At 41.5% G+C, this 22,383-nt stretch overlaps 1 protein-coding gene across 2 annotated transcripts; it reads right to left on the reverse strand.

Moving 5' to 3' along the window:
* Positions 1–1,185: 1,185 nt before the first annotated feature.
* Positions 1,186–20,705, reverse strand: LOC139542342 (kelch-like protein 21). Of its 2 annotated transcripts, none has more exons than XM_071347646.1 (5): positions 20,489–20,705; positions 9,245–10,369; positions 4,035–4,446; positions 3,714–3,786; positions 1,186–3,537 (listed from the first exon to the last, which is right to left on the reverse strand). In XM_071347646.1, the coding sequence occupies exons 2-5, from the start codon at positions 10,317–10,319 to the stop codon at positions 3,211–3,213; spliced, it is 1,887 nt and encodes a 628-aa protein (XP_071203747.1). In that variant the 5' UTR covers positions 10,320–10,369; positions 20,489–20,705; the 3' UTR covers positions 1,186–3,210. The 2 variants fall into 2 exon arrangements, with proteins under 2 accessions (XP_071203747.1, XP_071203748.1); XM_071347647.1 differs by lacking the exon at positions 20,489–20,705 and adding an exon at positions 10,549–10,737.
* Between the last annotated feature and the right edge of the window lie 1,678 nt (positions 20,706–22,383).

Consider the following 22,383-nt stretch of genomic DNA (forward strand, 5'->3'; position numbering starts at 1 on the left):
ACTGAATGGTTTGATGAGCATGAAAACTATGTAAACCATATACCATGGGGTGTCTCAGTCACCAGATCTCAACCCAATTGAACAATTTTGGGAGATTCTGGATCGGCACCTGAGAAAGTGTTTTCCACCACCATGAACAAAACACCAAATTATGGAATTTTCATGAAAGAATGGTGTCACATCCATCCAATAGAGTTCCAGCCACTTGTAGAATCTCTGCCAAGGTGCATTGAAGCTGTTCTGGGTTGTGGTGTCCCAATGCCCTATTAAGACACTTTATGTTTGTGTTTATTTTGGCAGTTACCTGTACCACGCATAGGCCAGTCACAGGTCTGTGGGGATGTTCACAAGTGCTGTAATAATCTGCCAGAATCTTGAACAGCATTGATCACTTGCGCCATGTACTTTTAATGTCATCTCAACTGCAATCCAGGTCATTTGGTTCTGCTATTAGATGATAACCCAATCTGTTGTATAAATAAGCAGAAAATCTGACATGTGCTTTTAAATGGTTGAAAGCATAGTGATGGATATTTGGGTGACAACTAAACCAAAAATCAGACATTGTTTTTCCATTGGAATTTGGTGGTGCTTGTAGATGGTTGAAAGCATAGTGATAACACATTGGAAATTCCAACTAACTTTAGACTGGGTGAATATAGGTCGTAATGTCATTGATCAACGTTATCAACTAATTATACAATTATCTGCGCTGAAATGACGTGGTGTGCCCGGCACAGTGGGTATTGCAGTAGCCATGTTTGTCTAAATGAATGGCACACTTGGAGAGTTGCGCTGTACAGAAGAACCTCACCCAGTGGAAACCTCTACTCAGCCCAGTAGACTATGAAACCCCTCTAGACATTTCCCTACTCTGTGGACTTCATATTCATTTTGCCTGTGCATGGGGTCTGACAATGAACTACAACTTGTTTTAGGCTGCTTCCAGTCATCACTGGCCAGGCCATCATTGTAAATTAGAATTTGTTCTCGTCTCACCTTGATAAATAAAAGGTTACATTTAATACTTAAGTAATTTAAGGTTATGTATTAAGGTTTTTATTAAGTTTGTGTTTTTACACGTACATCAGTGATGAGACAAATCAAGCCAATAGGTCAGTTTGTGAGAAGTGAATGTAAATGAATGGGATTGTCTTGCATCAACAAGTCAAGCAGTAACCAGAATTAAGTAACAGTCCTGCCTGCAGTTTTATTGTGATAACACTCACTGTAAGGACATCACTACAGTATACCAACCTCAAAATGTTTGAACACAAACAACTTGTATGAAAACTAAGAAAACACAAAAAACATAATAGCATAAGGTAAGTAAACAATACTAAAAATGACTTTAGTCAAACAATGTTACAGAAATAAGCTGAGAATGTATTATTACTTCCAGTTGACAGTGGTTGTTTTACCATGATCTATTTTCATATGTACCTGTGCCTCCTGTTGCAATGGAAAAAAACGAACATTATCAGAAATAACACTACAAAAACATATACATTTTCATAAATAAAATTAAACCACTCTAATAAAATAAAGCATCTATAATGAAGGCAATCTTCAAAGAAAATATATGACCAGTAATTCATGCAGGCTACATTGGTAGTCATGCCAACAAAGTCTGAAACAGAGTCAGTCCGGATGAGGGAGAGGAAAATGGTGATCAGCATCTGATAGAATATTGTCATTAGCCCCATTTATACCTGCATCCTTTGTCCTGATCTTGTCCACATTCTGATTGTGCCCACATTTTTAGACAGGTGTAGATAATCAAAATACACATTGTAATCTGATTGTGATCAGATCATCCTGCCTACCTCCAGATGTAGTCAGACACACATTGTGTCTGGATATCTTACAAGTCTAGACCGATCTGGACAGAGGAACCATTTATATAATAATTATTCCGCCCTCTGAAAACATTGACAGGTGGGACCATTAACTGATTAGATCAACATGTCTTACAATAAATCAATATTATTTTGAAAGAATAGCTATGAAATAATTTGTATATAAAGGAAGGGACCAGATAATCTGGTCACAATGCCGACACAGTGGGAAAGGTGACACCTAGACAGTCGCACAACTGAATGCATTCAACCGTAATGTGTCGTACGCATTTAACCCAACCCCTCTGAATCAGAGAGGTGCAGGGGGCTGCCTTAACGTCCAAGTCGACTGGGGAGCAGTTGTTATTGTTGGTGCCTTGCTCAAGGGCAGAAAAGCAGATTTTCCCACTTTGCCAGCTCAGGGATTTGAAAAAGTGACCTTTCAGTTACTGGCCCAACGCTCTTAACCTCTAGGCTACCTGCTGCCCTGGACGAATAACAGACATTTTAAAACCACGTGTAGACACGTTTCTTGAAATGTTTGCACAATCAGAATGTAGACAAGATTAGGACAAAGGACCCATGTTAGCACCAGGTATAAAACAGGGATATAGAAATAGAATGAGAACTAATCTACGGAATTTATCAGCCCAGTCCGAGTTGCATCATATGCAACCATGTTCTGATTCCCCCCTTTGGTTCCATAACAGGTTCCTAGCAGTATAGCTCTGGAAAAATCTCCAGATACATCTCTCAACGGTTATCAAATCTGGTTTAGTGCTGAAAAACCTTTTTGTGGTTGTGTTGGCTTTTGGAATGTATGGGCTCATGCTATTGATTCTGAAGGATGATGTTGGCTCTCACTCTAAACAACCGAAAAGTGGAAAACAGCTCCATAGTTACTTGATTATGTAAAAAAAAAAATATACAACCATAATCAAGACGAAACACTACTACTGCCTGCCATAGACGCATGTATGGGGCAGCTTGTGCTTTCCCCAACATGAGACCTTCATACCCAGCCAGTCTATTAGTCCAGTCAATAATAGGCAAACTGATCGTGAGCTATGACAGAGTGGCAGGCAAGTAAATAACAAGGGGATGACAAACTGCACACATGCTCTGTCACAGAAGTGGCACAGTGTAATGTAATGACAGTCCTATAGTGATCATCCATGCAGGACAATTTGATCATTATAAGCAGTTCATCACTATAACCGCATTCACTATAAGCAGAGTGCACTATAACGTTTTTCTACCGTCTATCTGTAGTATCATAATGAGGTGTATGTTTTCACAGTAAACCTAAAATGGCACTAATGGTTGAAACAGTCAGGATGATATCCCCTGAACCATTAGTCCATGTAGTGTGTTACACTGGGTTGACGTCGTGGTTCTGGTTGAGATTGAGGTTGTGGTTGTGCAGGGCCTGGTTGCGGTGGTGTCGGTGCAGGTGGATGGAGTTGGCCTCGGGCAGGTCGATGGGTTCGAAAGTGTTGGATACGGCGGGCATGAACTGGCGGAAGATACTGACACTGCCATGCCAGAAGGTGGGCTGGGGCAGGCGGCCCGTGGGGGTCCAGGTACGGGTTGAGGGGTCGTAAGCTTCCACCACGTCAGACAGCTCAAATGTGTTGTCATAGCCACCAGACACGAAGAGACGACCGCCCAGGGCTGCCACACTGCCTCCTACATGGACCTGAAGGTAAAAATGTTATTATCAGTTGAGAATACGCCGATCTTAAAACAAAACTTGTGTAGTCTGCAATTACAGATACACATGCATTACATATTTTGATAAGAAATACTATTGTCAAGGCTGATGGAAAAAGTGTGTCAAGCCATAAGTCTTAACAGCTCGAGTGTGTCACATACCTGTGTCATGGGACTGATCTTGTCCCATCCATTCTTCTGAGGGTTATAGACGTCGACCTCTGCCGAGTCATCCCTAGAACGCAAGAATCTACAGTGAGAAATGTCACGCCTAGCCAAAATCATATACCATTCATCCTCCTTTTGTCTGTTTGCTGATGATAGGCAGTGTTTTAAACATTAGAACAGAATAATTAACCTGTATGTAATACCATATTATGTAGAGTTCATTTTTTTATCTCATCCAACTGTTATAAAGTTGATCCCATTGAGATTAAAAACATTTTTTATAAAGTGGCACATTCCTGTCCATATTCTCCTCACCTGACAAAGTATATGAGCCCATTGAGAGTGACCGTTTTGGGAGCGAAGGACCACGGCGGCAGCTCGCCACAGTTGACTAGGGTCCATCGATTGGCTTCCGAATCATAGCACTGGATGGCCATGTTATCCTCCCCAGTGGTGGTCATGGAGCCAATGGCGTAAAGGCGCCCCCTGCAGGGGGTGGTGGAACAGTTGTCCATGGCGTGCAGCATGGGGGGCAGGGCCTCCCAGCAGTCCAGCGCGTGGTTGTAGCGCTCCGTGCTGTCTGGCGCCACCACGTACAGCTGGCCCTTGAGGACACAGGAACTGTGGTACTCCCGGGCTTTCAGCATGGGCGACACCTCGGTCCACTCATTGACGCTGGAGTTGTAGCGCCACACGCCGTCATAGAGTCGTGAACCGTCAGATCCTCCTAAGGACAGGAGAGAAGGGTGTCAGAGATGGAAGAGATCCACAAAAATACAAGTAGCTACAGTGCATTCGGAAAGTACTAAGTGTAACAGTATAACGTTACGGCGTCCCCTCACCCCGTCACGGGCGCGAACCAGGGACCCTCTGCACACATCAACAACGGTCGCCCACGAAGCATCGTTACCCATCGCTCCACAAAGGCCGCGGCCCTTGCAGGGCAAGGGGAACCACTACTTCTAGGTTTCAGAGCAAGTGACGTAACCGATTGAAACGCTATTAGCGCGTACCCGCTAACTAGCTAGCCATTTCACATCCGTTACATAAGACCCATTGATTTTTCCATATTTTGTTACGTTACAGCCTTGTGCTAAAATGAATTAAATAAAAAAAAATCCTCAATCTACACACAATACCCCATGATGACAAAGTGAAAACAAGTCTTTAGAAATGTTTGCAAAAATAAATAAATGAATAACTTATTTACATAAGTATTCAGACACTTTGCTATGAGACTCGAAATTGAGCTCAGGTACATCCAGTTTCCGTTGATCATCCTTGAGATGTTTCTACAACTAGGAGTCCACCTGTGGTAAATTCAATTGATTGAACATGATTTGGAAAGGCAGACACCTGTATATATAAAAGGTCCAACAGTTGACAGTGCATGTCAGAACAAAAACCAAGCCATGAGGTCGACGGAATTGTCCGTAGAGCTCCTAGACAGGAAAGTGTCGAGGCCCAGATCTGGGGAAGGGTACCAAAACAATTCTGCAGCATTGAAGGTCCCCTAGAACACAGTGGCATCCATCATTCTGAAATGGAAGAAGTTTGGAACCATCAAGACTCTTCCTAGAGCTGGCCGCCCGGCCAAACGGAGCAATCCGGGGAGAAGAGCTTTGGTCAGGGAGGTGAACAAGAACCCGATAGTCACTCTGACAGAGCTCCAGAGTTCCTCTGTGGAGATGAGAGAACCTTCCAGAAGGACAACCATCTCTGCAGCACTCTACCAGTCAGGACTTTATGGAAGCCACTCCATAGTAAAAAGGCACATGACAGCCCGCTTGGAGTTTGCCAAAAGGCACCTAAAGACTCTCAAGACTATGAGAAACAAGATTCTCTGGTCTGATGAAACCAAGATTGACCCTTTGGCCTGAATGCCAAACGTCATATCACTACGTGACACCATCATTACAGTAAAGCATGGTGGTGGCATCATGCTGTGTGGATGTTTTCAGCGGCAGGTACTGGGAGACTAGGGGAAAGAGGAACAGAGCAAAGTACAGAGAGAGATCCTTGAAGAAAACCTGCTCCAGTGCGCTCAGGACCTCAGACTGGGACGAAGGTTCACTTTCCAACAGGACAATGACCCTAAGCACACAGCCAAGACAACACATGAATGGCTTCGGGACAAGTCTCTGAATGTCCTTGAGTGGCCCAGCCAGAACCCGGACTTCAACCCGATCAAACATCTCTGGAGAGACCTGAAAATAGCTGTGCAGCGACGCTCCCCATCCAACCTGACAGAGCTTGAGAGAATCTGCAGAGAAGAATGTGAGAAACTCCCCAAATGCAGGTATGCCAAGCTTGTAGCATCATACCCAAAAAGACTTGAAGCTGTAATTGCTGCCAAAGGCGCTTTAACAAAGTACTGAGTAAAGGGTCTGATGACCCATGTAAATGTGATATTTCATTTTTTTTTTTATATACATTTGCAAAAATGTCAAGTCTGTTTTTGCATCGTCATTATGGGGTATTGTGTGTAGATTGATGAGAAAAACTATTTAATCAATTTTAGAACAAGGCTGTAACGTCACAAAATGTGGAAAGAGTAATGGGGTCGGAATACTTTCCGAATGCACTGTGGTGCTTATTGAAAACCCTTTGCTGTTCGAGCAGAAATCCCCAAGAGGTCAACCTGACATGAGATCTGGGCATCAGCTTTATGTGGAAGTGGCCCTCCACAATATTTGCAGTTTTTTTTTTACATGATGAATAACTTGGAAACTGAATAACGATACGAGTCCACCAGACATCCCACCAGGGGTCTTTTCACAAATCCAGAACAAATTCAAGAAAGCGTACAGTATTATACAGAGCCATTATTGCATGAAACTCCATTCCATCTCATATTTTTCAAATGACAGCAAACCTGGTTTCAAAAAACAGATAAAGCAACACCTCATGGCACAACAATTTGACCTAGATAGTTTGTGTGTATGTATTGATATATAGGCTACGTGTGACTTATTAAAAATTGATGTAGTTCTGTCCTTGAGCTGTTCTTGTCTATTAAAGTTCTGTATTATGTCATGTTTCATGTTTTGTGTGGACCCCAGGAAGAGCAGCTGCTGCTTTCGCAACAGCTAAATGGGGATATACAATTTCAATACTTTAATCAAATGCAATATCTTCTTTCAGTTTCCTGGCCATGTGCTGTACTCACATTCTGTGTCCGTATGTAGTTTCACCTTGTAGATGTAATGACAATATTGCCACAAGGACATTGAATCAAAGGTACCTTACTAAATCAACCTGTCAGCATGAAGACACCTTTCATAAAACCAGCCCATTCCCCAACCATGTGTTCTGTGCTGCAGCCATATGCGCCTTCTGCCAGCGATGGTACGGTATGAGAGCACTGCTAATGATTTATGACCCCTATCACTGACCAGAATTACAGGCAGCGTTCGAGGGCCTAGAATGTTTTCTCAGTGGAAACACTGTCTTTTCCTGAACCCGAAGGCCACTCGGTAATGATGATTGCCCCTCATTTAGACCTGGGTTCAAGTAGCCTACTATTTAAAATCACTTCCAATATGTTATCTGTGCTTGATTGAGCTTGTCTGGCTTAACAGACAAGCTCAAAATGGCAAACCCTGCATGTCTAGCACTACAGGCAGCTTCAAATACATACTCAAAGTATAATACAGATTTCAAATTGTATTTGAACCAATGATGTACACTACCGTTCAAAAGTTTGGGGTCACTTAGAAATGTCATTGTTTTTGAAAGAAAAACATTTGTGTTTTATTCCCATAAAATAACATCAAATTGATCAGAAATACAGTGTAGACATTGTTAATGTTGTAAATGACTATTGTAGCTGGAAATGGCAGATTTTTAGATGGAATATAGGTGTACATAGGCCCATTATCAGCAACCATCACTCCTGTGTTCCAAATGGCACGTTGTGTTAGCTAATCCAAGTTTATCATTTTAAAACACTAATTGATCATTAGAAAACACTTTTGCAATTATGTTAGCATAGCTGAAAACTGTTGTCCTGATTAAAGAAGCAATAAAACTGGCCTTCTTTAGACTAGTTGAGTATCTGGAACATCAGCATTCCTGGGTTCAATTACAGGCTCAAAAATGGCCAGAAACAAAGAACTTTCTTCTGAAACTCGTCAGTCTATTCTTGTTCTGAGAAATGAAGGCTATTCCATGCGAGAAATTGCCAAGAAACAGAAGATCTCGTACAATGATGTGTACTACTCCCTTCACAGAACAGAGCAAACTGTCTCTACCTAGACCAGAAAGAAGAGTGGGAGGCCCTGGTGCACAACTGAGCAAGAGGATAAGTACATTAGAGTGTCTAGTTTGAAAAACAGACACCTCTCACAAGTCCTCAACTGGCTGCTTCATTAAATAGTACCCGCAAAACACCAGTCTCAACGTCAACAGTGAAGAAGCGACTCCAGGATGCTGGCCTTGTAGGCAGAGTTCCTCTGTCCAGTGTCTGTGTTATTTTGCCCATCTTATTTTTATTGGCCCGTCTGAGATATTGCTTTTTCTTTGCAACTCTGCCTAGAAGGCCAGCATCCTGGAGTCACCTCTTCACTGTTGACATTGAGACTGATGTTTTGCGGAGGAGTATTTCTGTCTGTAATAAAGCTCTTTTGTGGGGAAAAACTCATTCTGATAGGCTCGGCCTGGCTCCCCACTTGAGAGCCAGGCCTACCCATGGCTGCACCCCTGCCCAGTCATGTGAAATCCATAGACTAGGGCCTAATTCATTTATTTCAATTAACTGATTTCCTTTGGTTGAATTTCGTTGAAATTGTTGCATGTTGCGTTTATTTCTGTTCAGTATAATTTCAAAACTATGCATTAAGGTAATCATAGTATAAATGTGGAAAAACAAATGTAGACATTAATAACTGCATTTCTATATCTTCCAAAATACTTTTTACAATAGTGGGGGAGTGCCAAGATGGAGGAACAGTGGCTCTAAACAGTGTCAGTCATCTAGTGTATATATAAATATTTGATGTGAATCCAGGTCTGTCTCTCAGTGATGAGCCCATGGATCACTGCTGCAGTCTTAGCAGGACACCATATCCCTCCCGCCTAGCTAACTTACCTCAATTCTCTTCTCTCTCACATATAGCAAGAGTAGCTGGCTGCTGTGGTTTATTTATACTCACACTGCCTGCCTGCTATTTCATAAGATGCAAAATGGCTGGAAAGCTGCAGAGCATTCTGGTAACAGAGTGACTAAGACACCACACAGCAACGGTAACCACTTATGTACACTGCAGTCCATTGTAAAGTTAAACTCAATGTAGATTATAGCTGGATACAATGTGTTTAAACATATAGCCTGTGTTACATCTTAAAGATGTTATGCTGCTTTATCCAGTAAAATCAAACTCCAATACCTTTTATACTTTGTCACATGTAAAACTAATTATTACCCTTCATAAATCCATTATAAAGTATACCTCAATGATAAGTGTTACCAAAACATAAATAGTGTGTGCAAGAGTGTACAGTATGTCAAGGCATTGTCAACTTACCTGTGACATACATATCGTTGCCCAGGGCAGCTATACTGTAGCCCCCTCCCAGGTGATCAGGGAACTCAGCAAGATAGCGCCACTGTCCAGTCTGAGGGTTGTAACAGTCCACAGTGACCAGCTCGTCGCAGTCCTGGTCACAGCCTCCCACCACCACCAGGATCTCAGCCAGTCCGGTTGAGGGCCGTGGCCGCATGCGTTGGCAGGGTCTGTCGTGGCGGTCGTACTCACACGACTGGAAGCTCCGGGCCTCGCTCACCATTCTCAGGCAGGAGGGGGAGAGGTAGACCAGTGGGTCGCTCTCCACGTGGGCGAGTAGATAAAACCGGCGCACGAAGGGTAGTCTGACCTGCTGCAGCAGCTCGGGCCAATAGTGGAGCCGCCTCTGTAGGTCTGCTTTGATCCAGCGCACCGCAATCTGATAGGCCGTCTCCTCCTTGTCCACACACAGCGCGTCGTCCGACACAAACTCCAGCAAACGTTTCCAGGGCAACCGCTCAAAGTCCTTGCCTTTGGCCAGATCCACAATGTTCTTGAGGACAAAGCGGCGTGCGCTGACGGCTAGATCGCGGCAAGCGTAGGCCTCGGCAAAGTCCTGGATCTCCAGGCAGTTGGAGACGTCTAACCTCTGCTCAAGGAAGGCACAGCAGGCCTCTTTGACCGAGGGGAACTGGAACAGGTCGGCAGTCTTCAGCAGAAGATCTACATTATCCTGGGTGACTGTGACTCGGCCCGTATAACAGAAGTCCACCAGCAGGCCCAGCAGTTCAGCAGACACCTCGTGAAGGACCACACGGTCCATGGCGCTCTCTCTCAATGTCCCGGCGAACATGGCCCTGAAGTAGGTGCTGGCTGCGGCCAACACGGTGCGGTGGCAGTGGAACTCCTGGCCCTCGGCGCACAGAGTGATGTCGAAGAACTTGCGCTCAGCACGGAGCTCGTGGATCCCCCGGAGAAGGTTGAAGGCGTGGGCCGTGTCGAAGAAGGGCAGCGTGGACGGCTGCGTCTGGATCACTGGCTTCTCAGATATCACTCCTCCCTCTAACCCCCCTCTGTTCATCACCCCTCCCTCCATCTCTCTGTTTGGATATCTCAAAGAGGTTGTACTCAGAAGACTGGGTTAATCTGAAAAACAGAAACAGCATTATCATTTCTCTTACAATCACTAAACGGGTTCAGATTCACAGATTCACTCACTGTACCATAACTCTTAATATATATCCTACAAACCAAAAACACATTAAATAAATAAGCAACACTGTAAAAATTCAACAGAGTTAGCGTTAGCAAGGCAAGCTACTTACAGAAACCGGTGGTATTTTCAACACAAATAACAACCAGATAAATTACAGTAAAATAAACGATGAGGATCCCCCTGCCTGATGAGACCTACTGGGCAAATTAAAACAGGAAAACAACACTGTGAAAAAACAGTTGCCTGTGTTCTAGAAGGTACCACTGCAATTTGGACAGCTCCAGTGACTATGAGCAGCTCCCTGTCCGTGTTTAAGAGAGCTCTGGGTCTATAAATACACCAACAGGCAGTGTCCATTTCCACTGTGTGGGGAGGGGTGTGTGTGTGTGTGTGTGTGTGTGTGTGTGTGTGTGTGTGTGTGTGTGTGTGTGTGTGTGGAGTACGCCTAATACGTTGTGGATTACCTCAACTCCCATATCTCTGTCTGCCTAACGTACATCCTCCTATCAGCCCCCCCGAAGTTAGTTGTCAAACTAGAGCCTGCCACTGGCCTGCTGACAGTCACCCTCAGACCCAAACATTGCACTTCCTGTCATAACACCCACAAATCAGCTTGTTAAAAACACCGGACAGACTAAAGCTACCATGTGTTCTAACCAGGCCAAACACAAGAAATACCTACTTGACAAAAAGAAAGTCTCACAGTTCTCTGAAAACTGTTGTAAAACTATTAATCACCTAGCATGCCACAACATAAGGAGAGCTCCCTGGTTTCGCACTGAAATGTTATAACAAGTCTGCTCTAATAAGGAGAACATCCATGACAAGGAGGGAGTCTCAAAAGAAAATGTTACAACGTTTTAGGAGCTGGTTTAAAACTGTGAGTCACTGTGTCATGTCACAAGATTCACACATTTAAATAGAAGCCCCTGGATTCTTACTGGAAAGTTATTTCTTGCTAATGTTGCCTTTAAATCTGTAACCTTCTAGACTTAGCTTATTTCTAAGACGATTATCAGGTCAAATTGTACAATTCATATTGAACATCGACACGGAAGTTGACTCATCATCAATGCTATTCTACATGTTATGTCATTGGGGAGCTTCAACAACAACCAGTCATCTGAAGGTTCAGTAAAACCTTCATGGCTATTAGTATCCAACATGATTCCAGGTGGGATTCCAGGAAAATCATGCCTACTTAAAATACACAGGTCTTTACAGAGTTGAGCTTCATAAAGGCCTTCCATTGCAAAAAAACAAAAGACGCAGAGCGTAGAACCTCAGCGGAGCACACAGCTCACATTCCACACCAGGATTCAACAATGCAGCCAGCCGTCAGTCGGTGAGCCCTGAACCAACTCCCCCCAAGGACAGAGTGGGCCCCCTAAAGGTTAGCATACTCTACAGAGGTCTGGAACCTGCTCTAGAGTCTGCCTAGCTCTGCTCTGCTCTTTAAAACTTCTGGGTAAGTGATTGTTTCAGGTTGAAAGGGATAATTGCATTTCCTTGTACTGTACTAGGATCTGGTTCACCAATTCTACATACGTCTATGAAGTCAATGTGTTAGGCTATAACTCCTATAGCACAGCATTATACAAGCCAGCTACTGCCTTTCTGGTCATATATTAAATTGGATATTATAGTACATTCAATTGGACATTATAAATCCACGCTACTATTCCTTCTCGCCCCCATCTTGGTGTGAAAGTAAGTATGATAGCCTACCCAGCTAGCACATTTGGTTCCTTGGAAGTTGTGGGAATGTACGTTTTTGGTTTTCCATTGGTTCTGGGAACGAAGCCATAAGTTTCCTGACCGGTAAAACTGAACTTTTTTTTTAACATTCTGAGAATGGAAGTAAACATTTTGCCAGTTCTGAGAACGTACATTTTTAGTTTGCAGGGAGGTTCTGGGAACATTTTACTATGGTTCCTTGAAAGTTTCCCTGGCAGGTTATTTGAATGTTCTAAGAACAGAAATTATAGGTTATTTGAAGGTAATTCAATAATGTTCTGAGAACATATTTCAATAAGACTTTTAATAACACTGCTAGCTTAGTTTGGGTTAACTGTTTTGAACTTCAAGCACAGATACTGTAGGACACATGGAAATTAATTTGCTTAGACATTAATCATGTGAACAGTTTTTTTGATTGTGACACGGTACCAGTGAGATTCAAACCTATGATTTTCTGTTCTCTATCCCTGGAATTAGTCTGGTAAAGTAATGAAATGTCAAGAAAATAAAGTTGTTTTGTTTACGTTCCTTAAAACTTCTTATGGCTGCAATCCCGTTAACGGGATCGATATGACAACAGCCAGTGAAAGTGCAGGGCGCCAAATTTAAACAACAGTCATAATTAAAATTCCTCAAACATACATGTGTCTTATACCATTTTAAAGGTAATCTTGTTGTCAATCCCACCAAAGTGTCCGATTTCAAATAGGCTTTACAGCGGAAGCACCACAAACGATTATTTTAGGTCACCGCAAAATCACAGAAAAACACAGCCAATTTTCCAGCCAAAGATAGGAGTCACAAAAAGCAGAAATAGAGATAAAATTAATCACTAACCTTTGATGATCTTCATCAGATGACACTCATAGGACTTCATGTTACACAATACATATATGTTTTGTTCGATAAAGTTCATATTTATATCCAAAAACCTCAGTTTACATTGGCGCCATGTTCAGAAATGCCTCCAAAATATCCGGAGAAATTGCAGAGAGCCACGTCAAATAACATAAATACTCATCATAGACTTTGATGAAAGATACATGTTTTACATAGAATTAAAGATACACTTGTTCTTAATGCAACCGCTGTGTCAGATTTCAAAAAGCTTTACGGCAAAAGCACAATATTCAATCATCTGAGAACAGCGTTCAGTCACAAAAGGAAGCCATACAGTTACCCGCCAAATTGTGCAGTCAACAAAACTCATAAAAAGCATTATAAATCTTCACTTACCTTTGCTGATCTTCGTCGGAATGCACTCCCAGGACTCCCACAAGAAATGTTTGTTTTGTTTGGTAATGTCCATCATTTATGTCCAAATAGCTATTTTTGTTAGCGTGTTTGGTAAACAAATCCAAAGTCAGGAAGCGCGTTCCCTAAAAGCAGACAATGTCAAAAAGTTCCGTAACAGTCAGTAGAAACATGTCAAACGATGTATCGAATCAATCTTTAGAATGTTATTTAACATAAATCCTCAATAATGTTCCAACCGGAGAATTACGTTGACTTCAGATGTGCGATGGAACAGAGTTCCCTCTCATGTGAACACGCATGGTCAGAGCATGGTCACCTCATGGCAGACCTGACTAATTCCTGTCTCCTTCTGTCCCACTTCACAGTAGAGGCATCAGACAAGGTTCTACAGACTGTTGACATCTAGTGGAAGCCGTAGGAAGTGCAAAGTCATCCATATCCCACTGTGTATTCAATAGGGGCTGGGTTGAAAATCGAACAACCTCAGATTTCCCACTTCCTGTTTGGATTTTTTCTCAGGTTTTTGCCTGCCATATGAGTTCTGTTATACTCACAGACATCATTCAAACAGTTTTAGAAACTTCAGAGTGTTTTCTATCCAATACTAATAATAATATGCATATATTAGCAACTGGGACTGAGGAGCAGGCAGTTTACTATGGGCACCTTTCATCCAAGCTACTTAATACTGCCCCTACAGCCATAAGAAGTTAAATGTGCTGAGAATGGTGCAGGATAGTTGCTTGGCTTTTGAACATTCTCAGAAAGTTGTGGGAAGGTTGAATGCAAAATAAACATATGACAACCACCCTCTCACCAAGCTCTAAGAAATATATGGTTCTCAGAACGTTATGTGCTAGCTGGGTACTCTGTAACTGTACATGGACAACACTGTTTTTTGACAAACATACATGTTAGAACTATATCTGTGGGACACATAGAGAGTAGGTTAAGTGATTTCCAAAGACCTGAGAGGGGTATTAAGCAATTTATGAGTAGTGTTTACCAACCTAGAATAGCAGAGTTAAAGCGATAGCCTTCACTCAGAGCGAGGGAGAGAGCAGAGGTGGGTGGAAGGAAAGAGCAGAGGTCGGTGGACTAACTGGCTGGTACGTCAGGACCAGGAGAAGAATACAGAGAAAGTATTGTGACCATCATGCACCATGTGACTAGAACCTACCCACCAACCCACACAGGAAGCATTTTATGTTTATTGGCAAACGTGGACGATACATGCCACCACCCTCACCACGTTTCATAACAGTAGTGGCCTGTGTGGCTGGCCCAGGAACTAGGAACTTGAATCATGCTCTATAGTTAGGGGGTTTCACCAAGGAGGTCATACTTCCTAAGACACAGTCAGTCATAGTCAGTCATAGTTCTCAATAAAAAGCCAGTCGTCATCTAATAAGTTGCTGGACTATTTTTCTTGGGTGGAAATGGGGAATGGCTGATGAGCTAAGCTTGGTAATATAGTGGTAATAGATGAATTGCTAGGTGTCATTTCCTTCTAAATACACTTGTTGACACCAATGACTGTAGGGTTGACAGTTCAAAATACCAAGAGGTAAATGTCAGACCACATGGTAACAAACAATTTGTTAAGAACATAGTAGAACAAGGCCTCACTTTCAGCCTGAAAGTCTTCTTTAGGTTATTTTTCTAGAAACATAATATGGCACACATCCTGAAGCCGCAGAGTGAAACCCTAAACAAAATGTTAAAAAAAAATCCTCCCCAGTGATCCTGGAAAGAAGTACATTGATCTCCATTAATGTGTGCCTACAGCCAAAAGAGTCATTATGTTATGAAGTATGGTTTCAGAAAGTCTTCGAATCCAGCTATGAAATGTTTATTTGGAAGCTATGCCTATTCTGTGTACATGGTTGAGGTAAATAAAAACCAGACTGAACTGTTTTCCTTCCAGTGGGTCCGACTTCACTATTCAGCCAAAACAACAACATATTCTGTTGGCCCCCTGCTGGTAGGCCCTGATAAACACCAAAGAAGCAAAATCCTATACCTAATTACTCTTAGTTCAAAAGCAACACCAAAACTATGGTTCCATAAAGTGCCTAGTCATCGCTTAACCTAGCTAAAAATAATATAAAAAAAGAAAGAACAGTGATTAGAAACCCAGGATACATTTGAAAAAGTACTAGCCACCAGCAGGCCAATATAAGCCTGGCCGCAGATCTGTTAGTGCTCTCTAATTGCCACATCATATGGTTTGGCAAGACAGCACTAACCGAGCTAGGACCAGGCTAATATTGCACCTGGTAGGTAAATGTCCATGACAACACAGATGCTGCAGGGCCTGCATACTAGGGGCCTGGAGAACCAACAGAGTGGAGCGAGCTAAAGCGCCGGGTTCTCCACAGCTGATCCCCGTGCAGCCTGGCTTTAAAAAGGCAACAAACCCAGTCAAGCACTTTTCACATTCCATCTGGAGAGAAGAGGGACAGTTTGAGCCCTGAATGTGGTGGGGCTACTTAGATAAGAGTAACACTGGGTGGAGTGGTGGAGGTGGAGGACAAAGCCTTGTATGCTGACTGATAGCACATCGTCTTTGCTCACCAACCTATAACCTTAAAGTACTTTCCATAAAAGGCGAGTTCATGTTCTATTTGTCACATGCACAAGTACAGTGAAATGCGTAACTGGGAAGCCGTACCCAACAGTGTAGTATTCAATATCAAAAAAGTATAACTAATAACAAAATATAATAAATAAAAAAAACACATGAAATAAGAGAGAAGCTACAGTATATACAGGGTCTGTATATACCAAAACCAAATTTACAATGTGCAGGGATACTAGAGTATTGAGGTAGATATAGGCAGGGATTAGGAGACTGGTAGCAGGATAAATAATAATAAATAGTATGGCAGCAGCATAAGTGGTGGGTGTGTGCGTGGTGAGATTGTGTAGGTACAGTGGGGAGAACAAGTATTGGATACACTGCCGATTTTGCAGCTTTTCCTACTTACAAAGCATGTAGAGGTCTGTAATTTTTATCATGGGTACACTCCAACTGTGAGAGACGGAATCTAAAACAAAATTCCAGAAAATCAACCAACCCAAATCCATAGTAAAAGCCAAATCCATGCAAGTGTTTCAATTTATGATACAAAGAAATGTATCAAGACTACATTACTACAATATCATAAACCCCATGGCATTAATATTTTTTTCCCCTTTCTAGCAGTAAAGACAGTAGGCCCAGAGGTATCATGCCCATAGGGGGCACAGAGGCACATGCCCAATCAGATTTGTCCTGTTAAATAAAATACACATTCATTTCTTTATTATGACTTTTTTTCTCTCTCTATGAAATACTAGCTTCTAGTCACATAGCAATTTTATGAAGTTGGCTTTAGCTAGCCCAGATTGGGAACCTATCTCATAACTAGCTACCAAGAAACCATTTCAGGCTATCAATCAGGTTAGAGAAGCTAACTTGTTAGCCTCTTTTAGAATTTGAGAGTGAAATACTTATATATATCGGTTTGTATTTCCGTTTTTTATTTTCAATATTGATGCAATTCGCACGTGACAAACACTTGCACAATATGGCCGAGCCTAACCAAACCACAGACCGAACGGCAAACACTTCCATCTGATTGCGAGGAAACGTGCTTCGGTCGATTATGTTCGGTTACATTCGGCTATTGTTAACATATACTCTTTACAGACAGACATTACAGTATGTTGCTTGTAAAAATACAAGGCTATGTTTTTTAGGGCCCAATTCTTAACAGTCCCATTTTTACCACATTCCTGCCGGGATAAGCCTTTTATATGTCCCGTGCACATGCCAGCAAGTTCAGGAATGGGAGTAGGCGTGGGCCGATGTAGGTGAACATCTATTTGAATAAATCCATTGAATATACACCGTCACAAGGAAATACATTTTTTATTATTTTTAGGCAGGTCCTAAGAAACATTATAACATTATATTTATTTCCAAAAGAATAGAATGGGATATTTTGAGATGAATTATGTTACTGGTCTGTGCCCCATGCACATAAAATCAAAAGTTATTATGTTCATTAAACAGACAAGACACACTTAGGCTACCCTGATCACAGTCACACACACAGCATTTAATAGTGGGCTATATTATATAATGAAATATAACAGAGTAAAATACAAATGTTTTTCCCAAACAACTTGCGTCATGGCAACGTGTGGAACCGCTGTCATATAAAAAGTGATATTTGGAAACAGCCCAAGGCAAGCCCATGTTCTTTGAGCCACATTTCATCTCTTTCCTACTCTCTTAACGGCAGGTAGCCTAGTGGTTAGAGTGTTGGGCCAGTAACCGTAAGGTTGCTGGGTCAAATCCCTGAGCTGACAAGGTAAAAATCTGTTGTTCTGCCTCTGAACAAGGCAGCTAACCCACTATTCCCTGATAGGCTGTCATTGTAAATAAGAATTTGCTCTTAACTGACTTGCCTAGTTAAATAAATGTTTTTAAATGATACTCTCACTCTGCTTTGTTAGGGAGCAAGCGTAGGGTTGAGAGTCCTTCATCATGATTCCGAAGGAAAATAATATCAATCTATATTTTAAAAAGCATGTGAGTCTGGCATTCATATTTCACAACCTCTGCAGGCTTTTGGAGTTGCCTTTACGCGATCAAGTAAAATAATAGGCCTTCACTTGATTTGGACTATGTTATTCCATGGTAAATGTTTCTGATCAGTGATAGATGAGCAAACAAATAGATGAGCAATACCACCTCCCCTTATTTGCCCACTCAGAGAATTAACCAAATATACAGACAGAGATTCAGGTAAACAAAATCACATTGATTGATTAAGACAAGTCACAGGCTTTTGGTCGGGAGTAGGCCTAGGTTACTAAACTACTGCAAGTGAAGAGCAAAATAATCCACTTGTTAAGCTACATAACATGCTGGCAAAATGTTCTGATCAGTGCTAATAAATGAGACAACTAGACAAGATGATCATGAGCAGCACTCAACTCAACTTAGGCTACAATTAGGCTGTAGAAATGCTAGCTAACAAATATTCAAACAGAGATTCAGTGAAAATAAAAATCTGACATCGATTGATTAATCAAGACGAGTCCCCATGCTTGTCTCAAAGCAGCGTGAAACGGTGCTGGAATAGTTGACCACACTGGCTATTGCTTCAAATGTATTATAGCAATTGGATGACTTTGGAAGTTTCAGTAAACAACAATTTGATGCCTTCAATTGCATTAGCCTACTTCATTCCAATATTTTCATAATTCGGTGATCTTTATTACACACAGTAATTATTTATGGATCCATCCAGTTAAGAAAACAGTGCATGTGTGGGCTATGCGAAGAGATGGATGAAGTAACATGCCTAGCAACCATTAAGAGCTTAAGAGCGTAGTGCATGCCAATTAAGCATTAAGGCTGCATTTCATACTAAACCGTAGGCAGAACTTTACCGCAATAATGACTAGATCGGTTGGCGGAAATAAAAGTAAAGGCGTTTGTCTCCGGCAATACCTTTCATTTATAAAGAAAAGTTGACAAAAAGTTGGCGGGATGCTAAAGCTGGCGGAACAACGTCTTGGTTTGAAAGGCGTAATATTGTGCACCAGGTGCAATGCGTCAAGAGATTGAAAATACAGGCGACAGAAGCTACCGGCGTCACAAAAAGTTGGATAAACAACACTTTCCTGTGGATAGCCTATATCCACCTACCGCCAATAAGAATAATGTTATTCAACATTCTGGCTTGTAGAGACTATAGCATCTTTTGTAAGGCGACTTCAGTCAGACTGAAAATCCATGGAGTAACCACGGTAACAGTCTGAACTTTAGGCAACTACCTTGTCTAACTATCTTAGCTGGCTTGTCTGCAGGAACGGTTGGTAGACTTTAGAAAAGCAAGTAATAACTAAACGCTGGGGTCGCGTTAAGAGTTCAGAAATCTGCATTTTCAAAACTCAGACCTCAAAAAACAAATGGTGTTTTAAACCATTTCTCCTGTGTTTTATATTGAAAGTCAAAAGAAAAAAATGCTTGCTTCAATAGTGATCATGGGCGTGCAACTATAGTTTTCATTCACAGATAATACATTAGTAGAACACATTCGGCTGAAAATAGCTTCATTTTCATCAGATGACAACAGAAGTGCAACGCTATTGGCTAGCAGCCACACATGAGCTAACAATGAAAAGGTAAGGTATCTTTTGCAAAAACGATGCACATTTTCTAATGTTTATCCTAGAAAGAATGTAGCCAGCTACATTTCCTAGTGTTTTGGTTGAAATCAATCTTGCATTTTACCAAAGAAATGCAGGCTACACTGAGAGAAAAGTAACTACACATCAATCAGAGCTCTGTCTGCTGATAGAATGCCTGATGGTGAATTCTCAGAGTGGAGAAGTGTAACTGAAACACAAAATGAGTCTGATGCCGAGCAGAAATTACAATAAGAAGAATATTGTATAAGATATTTCTTGTGTTTTATATTTTTTTTGTGTGTGAAAAACGCAGAATTGTTTTAACGCGAACCCTGCTAAATGTAACGTTACTGAAAAACAATGAAACTCCTTTAAATCTTTTACCCAGATTTTAGCAGAGATGCAGATAAGCATATTTAGTCTCTTTAAAAATATAACCAGCCAGGAGGATACAGACATAGAATTGGGCATGCTGATTATTGCTCTACATTGCAAGAAAAAGCTGTTTCGGGTGTTTGAATGGAAAATTATCAAATTTATGGACGGGGGCTACCACACAGGTATTCACTTTGTGCCCCTCCGAATTTTGGGGTGCATGTCACCCGAGTAGGCCTAATCCGCATTAGATTCTGTTCATTATAAACAAGGAAAACTATTAAAGATTGACAGGTATCCTACGAGTTACCAGTGTCTTTGTTTATGAGATATAACACAATATACTACCTCCTATATCATGTAGAAGTCCATTATTATTTAATGTCAATATACTGTCCAATCACGACGGTCTCCTTTCCATCGAGGAAAAACAAAACCTTCTTCGCAGACATAAAATATATACATCATTAAGTAAATACACTTACCAAATGTAACGTATTCTAGTCAACGAATGGGTTATAGTTTTAAAAACTTTACATTTGTTTACATTTCCTATCTGAAAATAAACTTTGATGTTGCTTCTCTTCTCCAGTTATCTGCGCCATGATTCTGCGTCGTGTGAAGAATTGGGACAGCCACAGATTATCCATTATATTTCCCAGATATTCTAGTGGCCGCTCTAACCATGAAAATAAATGTCTTAAAAAATGGAAGGCAGGAGGCAAGATCAGGTGGGATCATTCTAGCCAATGAGAGGGCAGAAGCATGTGAACAAGTACAACTGTTTCCACTGGTTACCAAAGCCACAAAGTCAAAATTGGCTATATCGTAAAGGTGTTTTTTTTTGTGTGTGTTTTTTCGTCTTCATTTAAAGTTAGGGTTAGGCATAGGGTCAGCAGCGTGATAAATGTTAGGAAGATTACTTTGTGGCTATGGTAAATAGTGACGACCAGGCATAACTCACAAATAAAGTGTTTTTTCTCAAAATGGCCGGGATGTCACCTCTCCTACTTATATCAGTACACTCGTAACAACCTAATCATTACGAAACGTATATTTGATCAAATAAGCCACACGTAGCAAATAAGCCATTACATTTGTTGTTCACCAAATTCGACACACATTGACCACACAAAAACTCCTCGCTTGGTGAGTGAAAAAAACGAAAAACCGCCACCTGCTGGAGATGATACATTTTGGGCCCAGTTATCCCTCTCGCTTCGACTCTTCCTCTCTGGTACAGCCTCCAAACGTGCTTCTTCTTCTTCTTCGGTATAGAGACGGTCCACACAAACAAACGTTTAGTGTGCATGCCGCCACCTACTGTGCCAAAGGCCTGTGCTATCCCAGGATCCTTTGAAAGTCCCTACCCCATTGAAGCTAACATTTAAAAGGTTTAAGGTAAGGGTTAGGATTAGGTAAGGTTTATTTTTAGGGTCAGGGTAGGGGTTAGGGTTACGTTTTAGGGTATGGACATCCCAAGTATCAAATATTGCACTGACCCTGTGCCAAATGCTCCTCATTGGATACAGTAGTTGGCACAGTGTGACATTCACAACTTGTTACAATGTGGTTACATACAATGTAGCAAGAACCTAAAACCTAAAACTACTGGATATATTTTATTTTGATCACCATATTTATCCTTAACAATCTTTTGTTTTTTGGTGTCTTCATGCTGTTGCTTGAATCTGCATCATGCAGTTATGGGTTATTTTTTCTTATTTAAATTGAGAAAATCTGTTGCAAATTAAACCATATTGCACACATGAATTGTCAACATTTAGTTATGCTTTTGTTATAAAATGTATATTTTATTTATTAGAAGCGCCCCCCTTGCCAAGAAACTGAAAATCTCAACACTGTGTACTACTCCCTTCACAGAACAGTGCAAACTGGCTCTAACCAGAATAGAAAGAGGAGTGGGGGGCCCCGGTGCACAACTGAGCAAGAGGACAAGTACATTAGAGTGTCTAGTTTGGGAAACAGACACCTCTCACAAGTCCTCAACTGGCAGCTTCATTAAATAGTACCTGCAAAACACCAGTCTCAACGTCAACAGTGAAGAGGCGACTCTGGGATGCTGGCCTTCTAGGCAGATTTGCAAAGAAAAAGCCATATCTCAGACTGGCCAATAAAAAGAAAAGATTAAGATGGGCCAAAGAACACAGACACTGGACAGAGGAACTCTGCCTAGAAGGCCAGCATCCCGGAGTCGCCTCTTCACTGTTGAGACTGGTGTTTTGCGAACCCACAAATACTTAAGATACTCAACTAGTCTAAAGGCCAGTTTTATTGCTTCTTTAATCAGAACAACAGTTTTCAGCTGTGCTAACATATTCACAAAAGTGTTTTCTAATGATCAATTAGCCTTTTAAAA

The sequence above is a fragment of the Salvelinus alpinus genome, chromosome 17 (assembly GCF_045679555.1).
Source record: "Salvelinus alpinus chromosome 17, SLU_Salpinus.1, whole genome shotgun sequence".
NCBI lineage: Eukaryota > Metazoa > Chordata > Actinopteri > Salmoniformes > Salmonidae > Salvelinus > Salvelinus alpinus.

Coding starts and splice junctions, on each gene's coding strand:
- LOC139542342 (XM_071347646.1), bottom strand. CDS start 10,319: ATGGAGGGAGGGGTGATGAACAGAGGGGGGTTAGAGGGAGGAGTGATA. Junction 4,447..9,244: donor CAACGATATGTATGTCACAG/GTAAGTTGACAA, acceptor TCCTGTCCTTAG/GAGGATCTGACGGTTCACGA. Junction 3,787..4,034: donor GGGCTCATATACTTTGTCAG/GTGAGGAGAATA, acceptor CTTGCGTTCTAG/GGATGACTCGGCAGAGGTCG.